This window comes from Dioscorea cayenensis, chromosome 5, assembly GCF_009730915.1.
Source record: "Dioscorea cayenensis subsp. rotundata cultivar TDr96_F1 chromosome 5, TDr96_F1_v2_PseudoChromosome.rev07_lg8_w22 25.fasta, whole genome shotgun sequence".
Classification (NCBI taxonomy): domain Eukaryota; kingdom Viridiplantae; phylum Streptophyta; class Magnoliopsida; order Dioscoreales; family Dioscoreaceae; genus Dioscorea; species Dioscorea cayenensis.
In genome coordinates, this window is record NC_052475.1 from 21,470,674 (window position 1) to 21,482,992 (window position 12,319).

Below are 12,319 nucleotides of genomic sequence, written 5' to 3' on the forward strand. Positions count from 1 at the left end.
CTAAAAAAAATAAAAAATATACCAAAAAAATTAAAAAAAAAAAAATTGCATTTGGCATGCCGGGCCATGTTAGCTTGAAGCGGGCTGGGGGCCGTCTTAGCCGCTGGTCGCAAACCCCTAACCCGAAAGACGGCAGCGGGTTTGGGCCGTGCTTGGCCCGGGCATGGTCTTGTAACCATGAACAACCCAACTCATGCCGGGCCGTGCTGGGCCCTGGCCGGCACGGCCTATTTGACACCACTAGATATTTCAAAAGCACTTTTTAGGACTAGTGGTATTTTTATTTTTATTTATTTATTTATTTTTGCAAGATGAGTAGTTAAGCCCCTAAAAAAGGCAGAAGTGTGCATAAGCCTCGAAGTAAGCAGAGGTGGAGCCTGCGCATACATGGGAGCTATAATGATTCGAACTCTTGGCCCGGCTACCAATAGACACTTGATTGTTAATAATGGTTTCATTAGGCTAAAGGTTGTAATATTTCAAAGGAGTGTTTTGGAGGCTATAAATATTGACTAATTCAAGTCATATGTCATTCAAGAAGCCATTTGCATTCAAACAACTTAGTCTTCAACTTAGGCTATAAATTTCTCGTTAAGTTGTAGAATTATGGAATACGGTGTACAGACTATGAAATACCCAATAAATCATTTTACAACATAATTAAATTACATAAATAAATAAATAAATCGCAAATATAGAACAATAATAGAAATACCAACAGAGATAATACCAAAATTTCAAGAATAAAATAAATTTCTTATTGATTAAATAATTAACCATGCATCTGAAATACAGAGTTGTACTGGTGTAAGAGCCTATCTGATTCCAGTCTACAAAGTTGGGTTCACTGGGGCTGTTTGGTTACCCGCATTTTAAATTACAGTGTAAGTCAAATTACATGTAACTGAAATTACTGTATTTTAACTTACATCATGTTTGTTTGGTTGTCTGTGAATGAAAATGCTGCATTTACTTTTTAAGTGTTTGGTTTGATGTAAGTTAATTATAGGTTAAAATTATCATGTAAAGTAAGTGGTAAAATTACCCCTTTTTTTTCATAATTCAATATATTTAATAATTTTATTTAAAATATATTTTATTTATTTAAGTTAATGGATTATATTTATTTAAATGGATTAAGTTAATGGATTTTATTTATTTAAAATTTATTTTATTTATTTAAGTTAATGGATTATATTTATTTAAATGGATTTAAGTTAATGGATTTTATTTATTTAAATTATTTACCCAATCTAAGTTAATGGATTATATCAATTTTATTAATTAAGGATTAGTACCCGTGTTTTCTCTCCTGAAATCTCAGAAATACATCAAAATAGTAAAATTCAAAGAATTTTTCATATACTTTTCTCATTCAAATAATTGCCAAAATTTATACAGTTGCCAAATTTCATAAATTTGCTTTAAAAAAATACAAAAAAGAACCATAACCATAATAATCCAAAAAAAAATAAATAAATAAATGAAATGAGATGTTATTCTCGGCGGAGGTCCGGCCGATAGGAAGGCATCATGGATTTGGCTGTAAGTTGAAATGCTGCAAAATGGGTCTTTCATGTAAATTATTTTACATATAAGTGATGGTTTTGCAGTAAACCAAATATCAAAAAGTAACTTTTACATGTAAAATATTTTACATCACACCCACTTACATCAAACCAAACATGCCCTAAATGTAAGACTCGCTACAGGATCTACGAAAAAAAATGAGCTATACAATTACAAAACTAAGGCCGGATCTAAATTCCTCAACTAAACTTAAGGCAAGAAGAGGGTCACACTAACAACCAAATCTACTAAACCGAAAATACTATATATATAAAGTTAAAAACATGCTTACACACTACAAGAAAAAAATTCCAAATCAGCACGATAAAATTGGTACAGAAACAAAAATCGTGACAATTTGTTACTAATATTTGATACTGGAACTAAGAAATAAGTATCAAATATATGAATTTTTAAAAAAATTTTTAATTCGATGCCAAAATACTGCTACTAAAATATATAAAACTTAATAATTTTTACATGACGAGTCTTAGAATGCAGAGTACTAAACATATTTTTTTAAAAACATAATTATATTATTACGGGTGCTAAAATACTGGTGCTAAAACCGAAATATAATAATATATTAATATCGTGCTAAATGTCGTGCTAAAAATACTAAATATAATAATATATTGATCTAGGTGTCAAATACTATACAAAAAAATATAAATATAATATTATATTACTTCCGTGCTAAATACTGCGTACTAACTATATAAATATAATAATTTACTAAGGCAGTCTACAACATCTAGTGCTAAATAATATAAAATATAATAATATATTAATACTGATGCCAAAATATGATACTAAAAAAATATAAATATAATAATATATTAACACCGTACCAAATACCGTGACAATTATATAAATATAGCAAATTATTAACATCGTGCCAAATACAGTGTCAAAAAAATATAAATATAATAATATATTAATACCGTGCCAAATATCATGCCAAAAATACAAATATATTTATATATTAATATGGTGCCAAATACAGTGCCAAAGTATAAATATAATAATATATTAATACCATGTCATTGTGCCAAATACAGTGAAAAAAATATAAATATAATAATATATTAATACCATGCCAAATACGGTGCTAAAAATATAAATATAATAATATATTAACACCGTACCAAATCCCGTACCAAAAATATAAATATAGTAAATTATTAATACCGGGCTAAATACAATGCCAAAAGTACTAAATTGATTAATGTCATATCAAATACAGTGTAAAAAATACAAATACAATAATTTTTTAATACTTGTATTATTTTATATAATTATTATATATATAATATATTATATAATTATAATTCCATCGGCCTGATGTCTCGGATGGAATTATAATTAATACCGGCTTGTCTTATCCTCTCCCTCTCCGACAAGCCGCCTCCATCTCTGCAACCGACGACCGCCAGGCCTCCTTCCTCATCCTCTCCTCCTCCACTTAATCCGATCGGCGACCACTATTGCACCTCCGCCTGATGTCTCGGATGTCCGACAATCATCACCATTGTTGCCATTTCGAGGATTTCAGGTATGATCCTCTTTATGCCCTCAACTTCGACGACGCCTACCTCGCTGGAGATCTATCTAAGTATTGCAATTTCTTTACCTAATTTTCTTCTGAGTTTTTCCTAATTTTTGTGGTGTTTTGGTTCTAGGTCTGCTAACGAATGACTATAATTTTGATTGCAAGTTGACAATCTTGGCTTAGAGTGCTTCCGAAGTGGTATTGTGATCTATAAACCTTTTGATTGATTTATTTCTGAATTTTTGTTGGTTTGGTGATTAATTAACTTTTTCTAGTGTTAGGGTTCATTGTCTAGGTATCAAATACTGCTTTCAAAGGAGAAGATGATGGTGGCGGAGAAGCTCTCTTCCTTACAAGGTTTTTTTTTATATAATTTTATTTTGGATTTTCAATTTTCTGATTTCTGAATTATTGTTGTCGTCTTGTTCTTGTGTCAGTTATTTTCTTATGTTTTTTCTGAAATAAGTTTGAATTGGAACAGATGAAGAATATGGTATTGGATCCAATAGGTTGAGTAAGATCAGTCGAGCATGCCTTGAACTTGCCTGGTTTGTTGACTTCCATGTAATGATGTTTTGAATTTAGGTTTTCATGCAGGCTGTCTCAGCAATTTTTTGGTAAATCCTCATATTAATGACCATGTGAATATTCTTATCTCCTTGTGAATTTTAAGAGGTAGTCAAGTGGCTAAAAACCATCTTGAATTTGTAGTTCAAACAATCCAAGCTATATATGGCTAGCATGTATTTTCTTTGAACTGCATACCTTATTCCTATCTTTATCTTTGTGATATCACTTCTTGTAACAGGAGGAACAGAAGGTTTGTTTGAAAATAAAACAACAGAAATCACAGACGATGTTGTTTCAGTTTATTGCAATCAAGGTATGCATAAATCTTTTCTTCAAACACTACATAGGAATTACTCTTTATGCTTCATATTCAGTGGATGGTTCTTGCCATTGTGGTGCACAGTCCAGTGGACTCTTTTTGCTTTGTTTGTAATGTCCGATGGCAAAATAAGTTTTGAGTATCGGGGTCCATCAGCATGCTAGCTGAAAACTCATGATATAATTTTCAGTTCATTACCTGTTGGATAGGAAAAACTGATGGTGATCCTAATTTCTAATATATTCCTACCCCTTCGTGGAGGATGTGTATATTCATCCATAATTGGAATTCAAATACATTCGTCTATCTTACCAATTTGTCTTAGTCAAGCCATGGTGATGCAAAGGAAATAAATGCACATATAATGTGTTCCATTGAAAACCTCCATCTGTGTATACAAGTGTATACCTTATTGTAGTTTCTGAAACTATTCATATCAATATCATCTCAGAGTTTCTTAATTTTATGTACTTGTGCATTGGTTGAATCCATTAAGAAGTGACCTTTAAGCGCCCTCTCATTTATTCATAGTTTCTTTGATGATCTTTCCCTCTAGTAGATAAGTTATTCTTCCATTCCATTAAAAGATTTAATGGCATGCCTTTGATAAGACCGCTGATGGCAACCAACTAAATTCATGCACTTGTTAGGTAGTTTTTGAGACATTTGATATGGACATTAATATAATTATTGTTACTGTTATTGATATTGCCAGGAATCTCATGGATTTATGAAGACAAACAAATGGCGGGATACGATCGGAGCTTTTATCAACATTGAAGCATATGGAAGTGGTGGTCCTGGTATGAAGCAATTGATTGAAGTGTATGCTCTGTTGTTTTTCTTTCATTATGAGACTGAAAAAATGGCAGGTCAAGCAAATGCGGATTAAGCAAATAGTTAGTTTGTGATTAAATATTTATATTTGGGTCATGTAGTCCAAGGAAAAGCCCATATGACCAGTAGCTTAGCAATCAGATAGTTTCCAAGTTTCAAGAGTGAACTAATTCCTTTTTTTAATAGCATTCCGTAAACTTTATAACATCTAATAGAATTTCATCTATTATTCCATAAAATTTATAACATAAAATGGATTTTCATCAATTATTTTATTGAAACTTTCCAAGTACTTTGTTAAATTTAACTAGCAGGCAAATCAGCATTATCTTAATCTTCTACTAGGGCTTCATTTGGAAACTTCCATTTCCGGTTGCTAGCTACTATATTATAATTTCTTTAGAAAATAACTACCAAATCTAATCTGCATGTTTTTAATCTTCTACTCAGAGCTTATATATGTTCTGTCTTAAATGAGCATGTATGGACTTGCATTTTTTATGTGATTTTTTAGGCTCTAATTTGATGTTTTTTTATTGTTTTATATTGCATTTTTACCATTTTAATCGTGCCATGCCATTTTGGTTTCTGGAGCACTCTTATGGAGATATCATTGTACATGATCTGAATGACAAGAATCCAGCAATAAAAGATGCTACAGAACATCCGCTATTAGTTCCACATTCACAGTTTCTACCTATGTGAATTCTATGCATAGCTTTCCATAATCTTCCCTATGAAATGAGTTTTTTGTTAGGCTTCACTCTAGCATTTGGAAACCTGCCATTTGATTCTTCCTTTCTCACCTTGAGCTGCTTAGTATCTTTGCATAGTGTTATTGATGTTCCAGATGGTAGTCCTTTGTTGTACTTTCTATAGAATCAACTGATTGGTCCTCTGTTATCCATATAAGCTATTGGATATTCTTATGTGAGCTAATTATTTTATATGGTGATTTTACAGGATTGCTATTCCATGTTATTGGGGTTCTTCTTGCAGTTATTGTTCCAGTTGTATTTGCTGTCCTAAGATTATTTTTCTCAAATTATTCCATGAGCTGGTAAATTTTTTCATGAAAGCTAGCTGTCTGCAGTACCATAAATAAAATGAATTGAAAGGAAAAAATACAGAACTTGATGTTTATTTTAGCTTGACAAATCAACTACGAAGTGTTGCATGCTTCTTAAAATTCATTTCTGGGGTTGTTTTGTGCTTATAAAAATGTTGGCCTTTCAATATTTAATTTCCAATGCTTACTCCTTGTTTTTATGAATTTGAAACTTTGCTTATGATTACAATGGATGTTTTTTTGGTAGAACATAAAGTAGAAGAAGCACTTTTGGCATTTGACGCAGAAGAAAAAAGATGTGCAGAGTTGAATGACTCTGGAGAAAATTCATCTGATGAAATTTCAGCTTATAAGGCAGACTTCTTAAAAAGAAAGGGTATGCTTGTGGATCAGCTTTTGTGGTTTGAATCTGTGCTTGTCTTAAGCTGAGCATTCATTGTCTCAATATTAGATTGCCCCATTAGCTACCTACTTCAGTTCTTGTTCAATATTATGTTAATTAAATTTTTCTGGGCATTGAAACCAAAATCTAGCTTAGTTTTTTCTGTTTTTGACAATCTTGAAGCCTTAGTTATTCATATTTAAAATAGGATGCCAATGGAAGAAAATACGCTAGATGCTAGACATATTTAAAATATATGCAACATTTTTTAATGTGTTCTTGTAAATTGCAGCTGAATGATGTGTTGAGTTTGGGCCGGCACTGCCTTTGGAAGCGGATGTCTGTAACTTGGAGCGGGTCTGTCTTTTTGTCATCTTGTTGTTTGTTTTTGCAATTGTTTGGTCAAATCCATACACTGCTTTGCTTGTGTTTTGTTTAGTTTTTGTTTGTGTGAACAGTGCGAAGAAGGGGGATAGTGTTCTTGATTTGTGTTGTGGGAGCGGTGACTTGACCTTCTTCTTATCCCATTATGTTGGTCTCCATGGACAGGTCTCTTCTACTATTTTTTTTTAAATCATTTCTGTTAGTATTTTTAAGTCACAGAGAGATAGAGTATTTTGTTTTATCAATCTCTATTACAACAGTCTGAAACATAAAACAAAGTGCAAATTATGAGTTATACCCGTAACATAGATATCCTTTTCACTTTTGATCTAGCGTTGGGAGTTGATAGCCTTCCATCAAACCAAAATTAATGGGTTAAACATCTTCTAGAACAGCAGCATCTCAACCACATGTTCTGCTTTCCATGACATTATAGGTTGCTCTTGAATCCTTTTTCTTAAACATTAATGCCCATGGCCTTCACTTTTATAGGAATGAATGCTACTTTTAATTGTGATCACGTAGTAATCAGTACTCAACAAATCTTAGTTTTGGTACATTTCTAATCCATGAACTGCATGTTGATACTCATTTTAATAAAATTATTTTACTTCTCTCTATTTTTAGTCTGTTTGTTAGTTCTTGTGTAAAGATAACATGATGTTGGAATATTCCTCACAATGCACAGGTAAGAGGTCTTGATTTTTCGAGTGATCAATTGTCCATTGCTTCCTCCCTCAGGAACTAAATTGGAAGGCTTGCTACGACAACATTAAGTGAGCACCAATTTGACAACAAAAGCATAATAATTCACCTAACACATCTGATATATGCTGACTTTTTGAATGCCATCTTTACATTTGGTTTACTTGTAGTTATAACTTATAACTAACTTATATGAGGCAAGCTCCTTGTTTTACATAAGTACATTACTGGACTAGACTTTGTCGATTCCATTCCAAATGGATCGAAGGTGGTGCGTTTGATCTACCTTTTCCAAGAAGCTCTTTTTATTTTTTTATTTGTAGAATCCGCCATCTGTTCCAACACTTGCTACAGTTAAATTTTCCAGCTGGTTAAGACGATCAAGCTTTTTGATTGACTGGCACAATTTTGGGCATACTTTGCTGGGTTTGTCCCATGGGAGAAGTCATATAATTGTGAAAATCTATCATTGGTAATATTTGATTTTTCTCATTGAAGCTTGTTTCATAGAGACATCACCTTTGGTCTTATAAATTCTTGTCATTATTTACTGGTTTTCTGTTTTCTAGGTTTGAGAAATTTTTTGGGAGGATGGCCGATGGATCCTTATGTGTTACACAGGCAATGCAACATGAGCTTGCTCAAAAATGGGGAATCAAGTGAGTTAGATATTTGCAGGCATTTTCACCAGAAAAATATAATTTCTTATGCAGTCATTTTGTCATGTTTCAGAGCCACTGTCCTCTATGACCAGCCTCCTGAATTTTTCCATCCTGTGTCAATTGCGGAGAAACATGAGGTTTACTTGATTCTGAGTTTGCTTGCAAGTTGCCTAATCTCTAGTTCAGATGTATGATCTTCAGAAATATCATAGTTGTTTTGTAGGTTAGGGAACAACATCTGTCATCTAAACAACATACGTGATTGTGTTTCTTTTGGTAATTTTTATTGGTAAAAGTTTTTCATTAATGGTTGTAAAGTCAGCAGCTTTACTGTCAATTTGTGAGTTGATCTTTTCGAGTTATAACCTTATTACTTTCATCTATCTCCAACATGGTAGGAGTTGAAGGCCTGAAAGGTTGTACCTCAGTCCATGTAATGGACAGATTAAGCCAAAGCATGTTTACTGGCCAGGTCGGCAATGACTTTTTCTTGAAGCCAAATAGGCCTGTGCTTATGGTTAGTAGTACCAGTTGATGAGGTTTATTTTCTAGAGTATGAAGAGGATTTCTTTACTCTCAATTTTTCTGAAACTTAAGCTTGAGTTACTTTTTCAATTGCAATCCTCAACTTATTTAAATGTTGTTATGGAAGGAACATGTATTTATTTGTTTATAGAAAATAATATATTGCTCGTTCTCATCAATTTCTACACCATGCACAGATTCCCCCAAATCAGGTGCATGCCGACTTAAGGAAGTGCTTCCAAGCAAATGTGAGTGCTGAAGTTGCTGAATCAATCAGGATAATGTATGGAGGTAATTTTCCTCTATATTTGGCACCTTCTGTTGCATTTTTATTTTTTAATATGATTTTATGGGCATTAGTTCATTAATGTTGTGTTCATGGTTATTTCAGGTTTTGTTAGCAGTGCAAACTGCAAAGAACTAGCAGCAAAGCCTGATGTAAATGGATTCCTCGTCAGTGGACCTTCTTTGAAGGTACTACTTTTCCTTTCATCTAATTTACATCAAAAACCATTGGAGAGGATCTGGTTTTCAACACTCTGCTTGTCAAGATTAGTTTGTTTAACTTTCACTTGTCTCATTTTTGTTCTCTTTGTTTTCCTCGCAGCCGGAGTTCATCGACATCATCAAATCCGCGACTGTGAAATCATCTACCTAGAGTGCCACTCTTAATGTTCATTATATGAATTTCTGGGGAAGAGACCTTGTTTTCTGTGATCAAAATAATCTAATTAAAATTTTTGTTATGCAAATGTTATCGGCCTGGATCTTGTTTGTTCCCTAGCAACAAGGCTGCAATACTGAATTTTAATGTTGCATGTGGAATGGAGTTTTAATGTTGTTTTGATACAAGTGTTTGTATAGTTATACTACATGATTTCCAATGTATATATAGGGCATCTATATGTATTGGTAATTCAATAAGATGATTTTTGTTTGGTAATTCAAAATTTTTAACTAGTGCAATTAAAAAAAATTAAATAAAATTAATTTCATATAAATTATTTTTTCCTCAGATTAAACAAAAGCGTGCCGAAAGCTGTAACAAAAAAAATTTATTAAAAACTGTGCCAAATACTGTGAAAAAAATATATTATATAAAATCGTGCTAAAAATCGTGCCAAATACTGAACCAATAAAACAGTGCCAAAATAGTGTCAAATGTAGAATCAAAGTCTGTGCCAAACATCAATGGCAATGATTGGCACAATAGTGAAAAACCGTGTCGAAAACAGTGACAAAGCTCGGCATGGTATTAAAAAAATAGTGACAAAATGTATTTGTGACGGGTGCTATAGGCACGGTTAATTTTTGGTGTCAAATACAGTGCTATAATCAGTTTGGCACGGGTATTAACTCCATTTCCGTGCCAATTTTACCGTGCCGATTTATGATTTTTCTTGTAGTGACAGGTTCATGCTTACAAATGTGTTAATAAATATAAAATGAATTTCACCATGGCTGCATGCTAACAACCTCATGTTTTACAAACATGGACATATAAATATCTAAATAAATTTTCTCACGAATGCATGCTTACAAATGTGTGTGGGTAGATATATATATATATATAACCATGAACTACACCAGGACTGGTTGCTTACAAGGATCCTTATATAAATAATTAACTAAACTAAAGTAGCATACTTAGGCTGCTGAATACTTACAAGAATGTATAAACATGTATATGAAAAGATAACTAAACTGACGCAGCATGTTTAGAAGACTTCGGGCTTACAAAATGTACGGTAAATATACAAAGCAAGGTAGTCAGCACACCAACGCAAGATAAAATCAACTATGCAAACAAATATACAACCGATCTAGAGTTTAAACATGAAACCGCAAATAAAACTTATGACAGGCATCCTTGGATTAAAGGTACAACTGGACAATGATCAACAAATTGGTTTTACACAAGAAGATCAACCACAAAACCTACCTCTAAACTAGCCGATGAGTCGTCGATGGAGAAGTGTCTTCAGTCACCAAACTTCCAAAAAGAACCGAGCTGCTGCCTTCTTTGATTTTTGATAACTCCAAGAGAAAGGTTGTTTTTCCCAAGTCAATCAATTAACTTAAAAAGATTCTCCTTAAAACTTAAACGAACTCATCTCTTCTAGTTTTGAAACCAGAAAATACCCTGGTTCCAGTCTATTAAAATCTGATACGTGTCCCCAATCACAATAGAAAAAATATAATAACATCACATGGGACACATGTCAGAATATAATAGGCTGAAACCAATATATTTTTGTTTCGAGAACTAGGGGAGATGAACTCAACTTAAACCCAATTAATTAGCCTAAGACAGACTTAAACTTTGGAGACTTTAGTCAATGAAAGGTCAAACATTGGGTTCATTTTACTAGTGGCCATAAATATTTGTAATTTATATCGCTGCGATCACAAATATTTTTTTTTCGTAACCGGACGGCCACATAACTTTTCTCGTCTGTGGCCATAAAAATCTGTTTGGAGGCTATTTCAAGCCTCCACGTCAGCAAAATCGCTGGAAAAAACCCCTCCACATTAGCAAAATCACCAGAAATAGCCTTCAAACAGGCTTTTATAGCCACAGGTGTTACTGAAAAAAAAATTATATGGCTATCCGGTAAACATATGTGGCCACCAGTGAAATGAACCTGTCAAACACCCAAATACTGAGATGTTAGATGTCTGCTTATGCTCGATCCAAAGTAGTAGGACCAAATTAAAAGAGCATCAACATTTATATAGTCGAAAGGCAAAATGCTACATTCTCCCTGCTAATTCCATCATAAACTTAATCATGCTATCCGAACACGGATCCAAACCCTTCCATTAGAGAAGCGATAGAGTATAAGATCAAGGACCGACGCTGGAAACGCTTTAAGGATCCATAAGAGCCGAGATAGAAGAAGTGGGGGAAGGTGGCAGCAGCGCGCGGGTCTAGAGAGGTACACCAGGCTTGGACAAGTAAGGGTATACAGAGGAAGAGAAGCGAAGCAAGAGGCAAAGAACAGGAGATCAATGAATGGCTCGGCTCAACACTCAACAAACACAATAGCAAACAGAGTTAAAAACAAGGCTTAATCACGGGTTCGCACGGAAAATGAGAAACTTTAACGAATTCCCTAGAATCCGGGCTTTGAAGCATTTTACAAACACAAGAGACGAATAAGCTGGGCCCATGCCACTCATGAGATAATAAGTGGCATTTTGTACTAAATATGTTTAAATTAATGTCTAAATTATTCATAATTTTTAAATAATATACTATATATATATATATATATAATTATCTTCAGTTGAAATTATTTGTTAATTTATTGATTTTTTAAAATTAATTGTAAGTAACCAAAGAATAATATAGATAGCAAAGATAAAAAATTGTAGGGGTGTTGAGAAAAATTGTTTTTTCTCCCTGTGAGCGGTGATTGTTTTTTTTTTCTCGGTTTAGGGTTGTACCACTGCTAGTGATCATTGTTTTTTTATTGCAGTCATAGCCGCTTGTGATTTTATATTTATATATATATTTTTTTTATAATTGAAGTAGTTTATCCATCTTTTAAAAAAAATTACAGAATCAATGAAACCAAAACTCAATTTAATATGACCCATAATTAAATTAAAGGCCACTATCAATTTATTTCTTCCAAATTCTTAATGAGACTATATAATTGATATACATAAACTTAAAACCCAAAGAAAGAAAGTACTAAATAGTATGTATATGCATGATCAATTCTAAGGAAAAGTTAAA

The 12,319-nt window shown here is 32.9% G+C and overlaps 1 protein-coding gene and 1 long non-coding RNA gene across 2 annotated transcripts; both read left to right on the top strand.

The window, feature by feature from the left end:
• The first annotated feature begins 2,923 nt into the window (after positions 1 to 2,923).
• LOC120260106 (UDP-glycosyltransferase TURAN-like) lies at positions 2,924 to 9,232 on the top strand. The gene is made up of 17 exons (XM_039267546.1): positions 2,924 to 3,124; positions 3,252 to 3,319; positions 3,403 to 3,478; positions 3,603 to 3,669; positions 3,930 to 4,004; positions 4,726 to 5,907; positions 6,164 to 6,292; positions 6,591 to 6,655; positions 6,757 to 6,847; positions 7,711 to 7,859; positions 7,957 to 8,046; positions 8,120 to 8,186; positions 8,262 to 8,325; positions 8,448 to 8,566; positions 8,772 to 8,865; positions 8,966 to 9,048; positions 9,182 to 9,232. The coding sequence occupies exons 8-17, from the start codon at positions 6,636 to 6,638 to the stop codon at positions 9,230 to 9,232; spliced, it is 828 nt and encodes a 275-aa protein (XP_039123480.1). The 5' UTR covers positions 2,924 to 3,124; positions 3,252 to 3,319; positions 3,403 to 3,478; positions 3,603 to 3,669; positions 3,930 to 4,004; positions 4,726 to 5,907; positions 6,164 to 6,292; positions 6,591 to 6,635.
• LOC120261012 lies at positions 8,775 to 9,477 on the top strand. The gene is made up of 3 exons (XR_005536539.1): positions 8,775 to 8,865; positions 8,966 to 9,048; positions 9,182 to 9,477. It is a non-coding gene; the product is annotated as an uncharacterized LOC120261012 (long non-coding RNA).
• Positions 9,478 to 12,319: the final 2,842 nt, after the last annotated feature.

Coding starts and splice junctions, on each gene's coding strand:
- LOC120260106 (XM_039267546.1), top strand. CDS start 6,636: ATGTCTGTAACTTGGAGCGG. Junction 7,860..7,956: donor ATTGTGAAAATCTATCATTG/GTAATATTTGAT, acceptor TCTGTTTTCTAG/GTTTGAGAAATTTTTTGGGA. Junction 8,567..8,771: donor CAAATAGGCCTGTGCTTATG/GTTAGTAGTACC, acceptor CACCATGCACAG/ATTCCCCCAAATCAGGTGCA.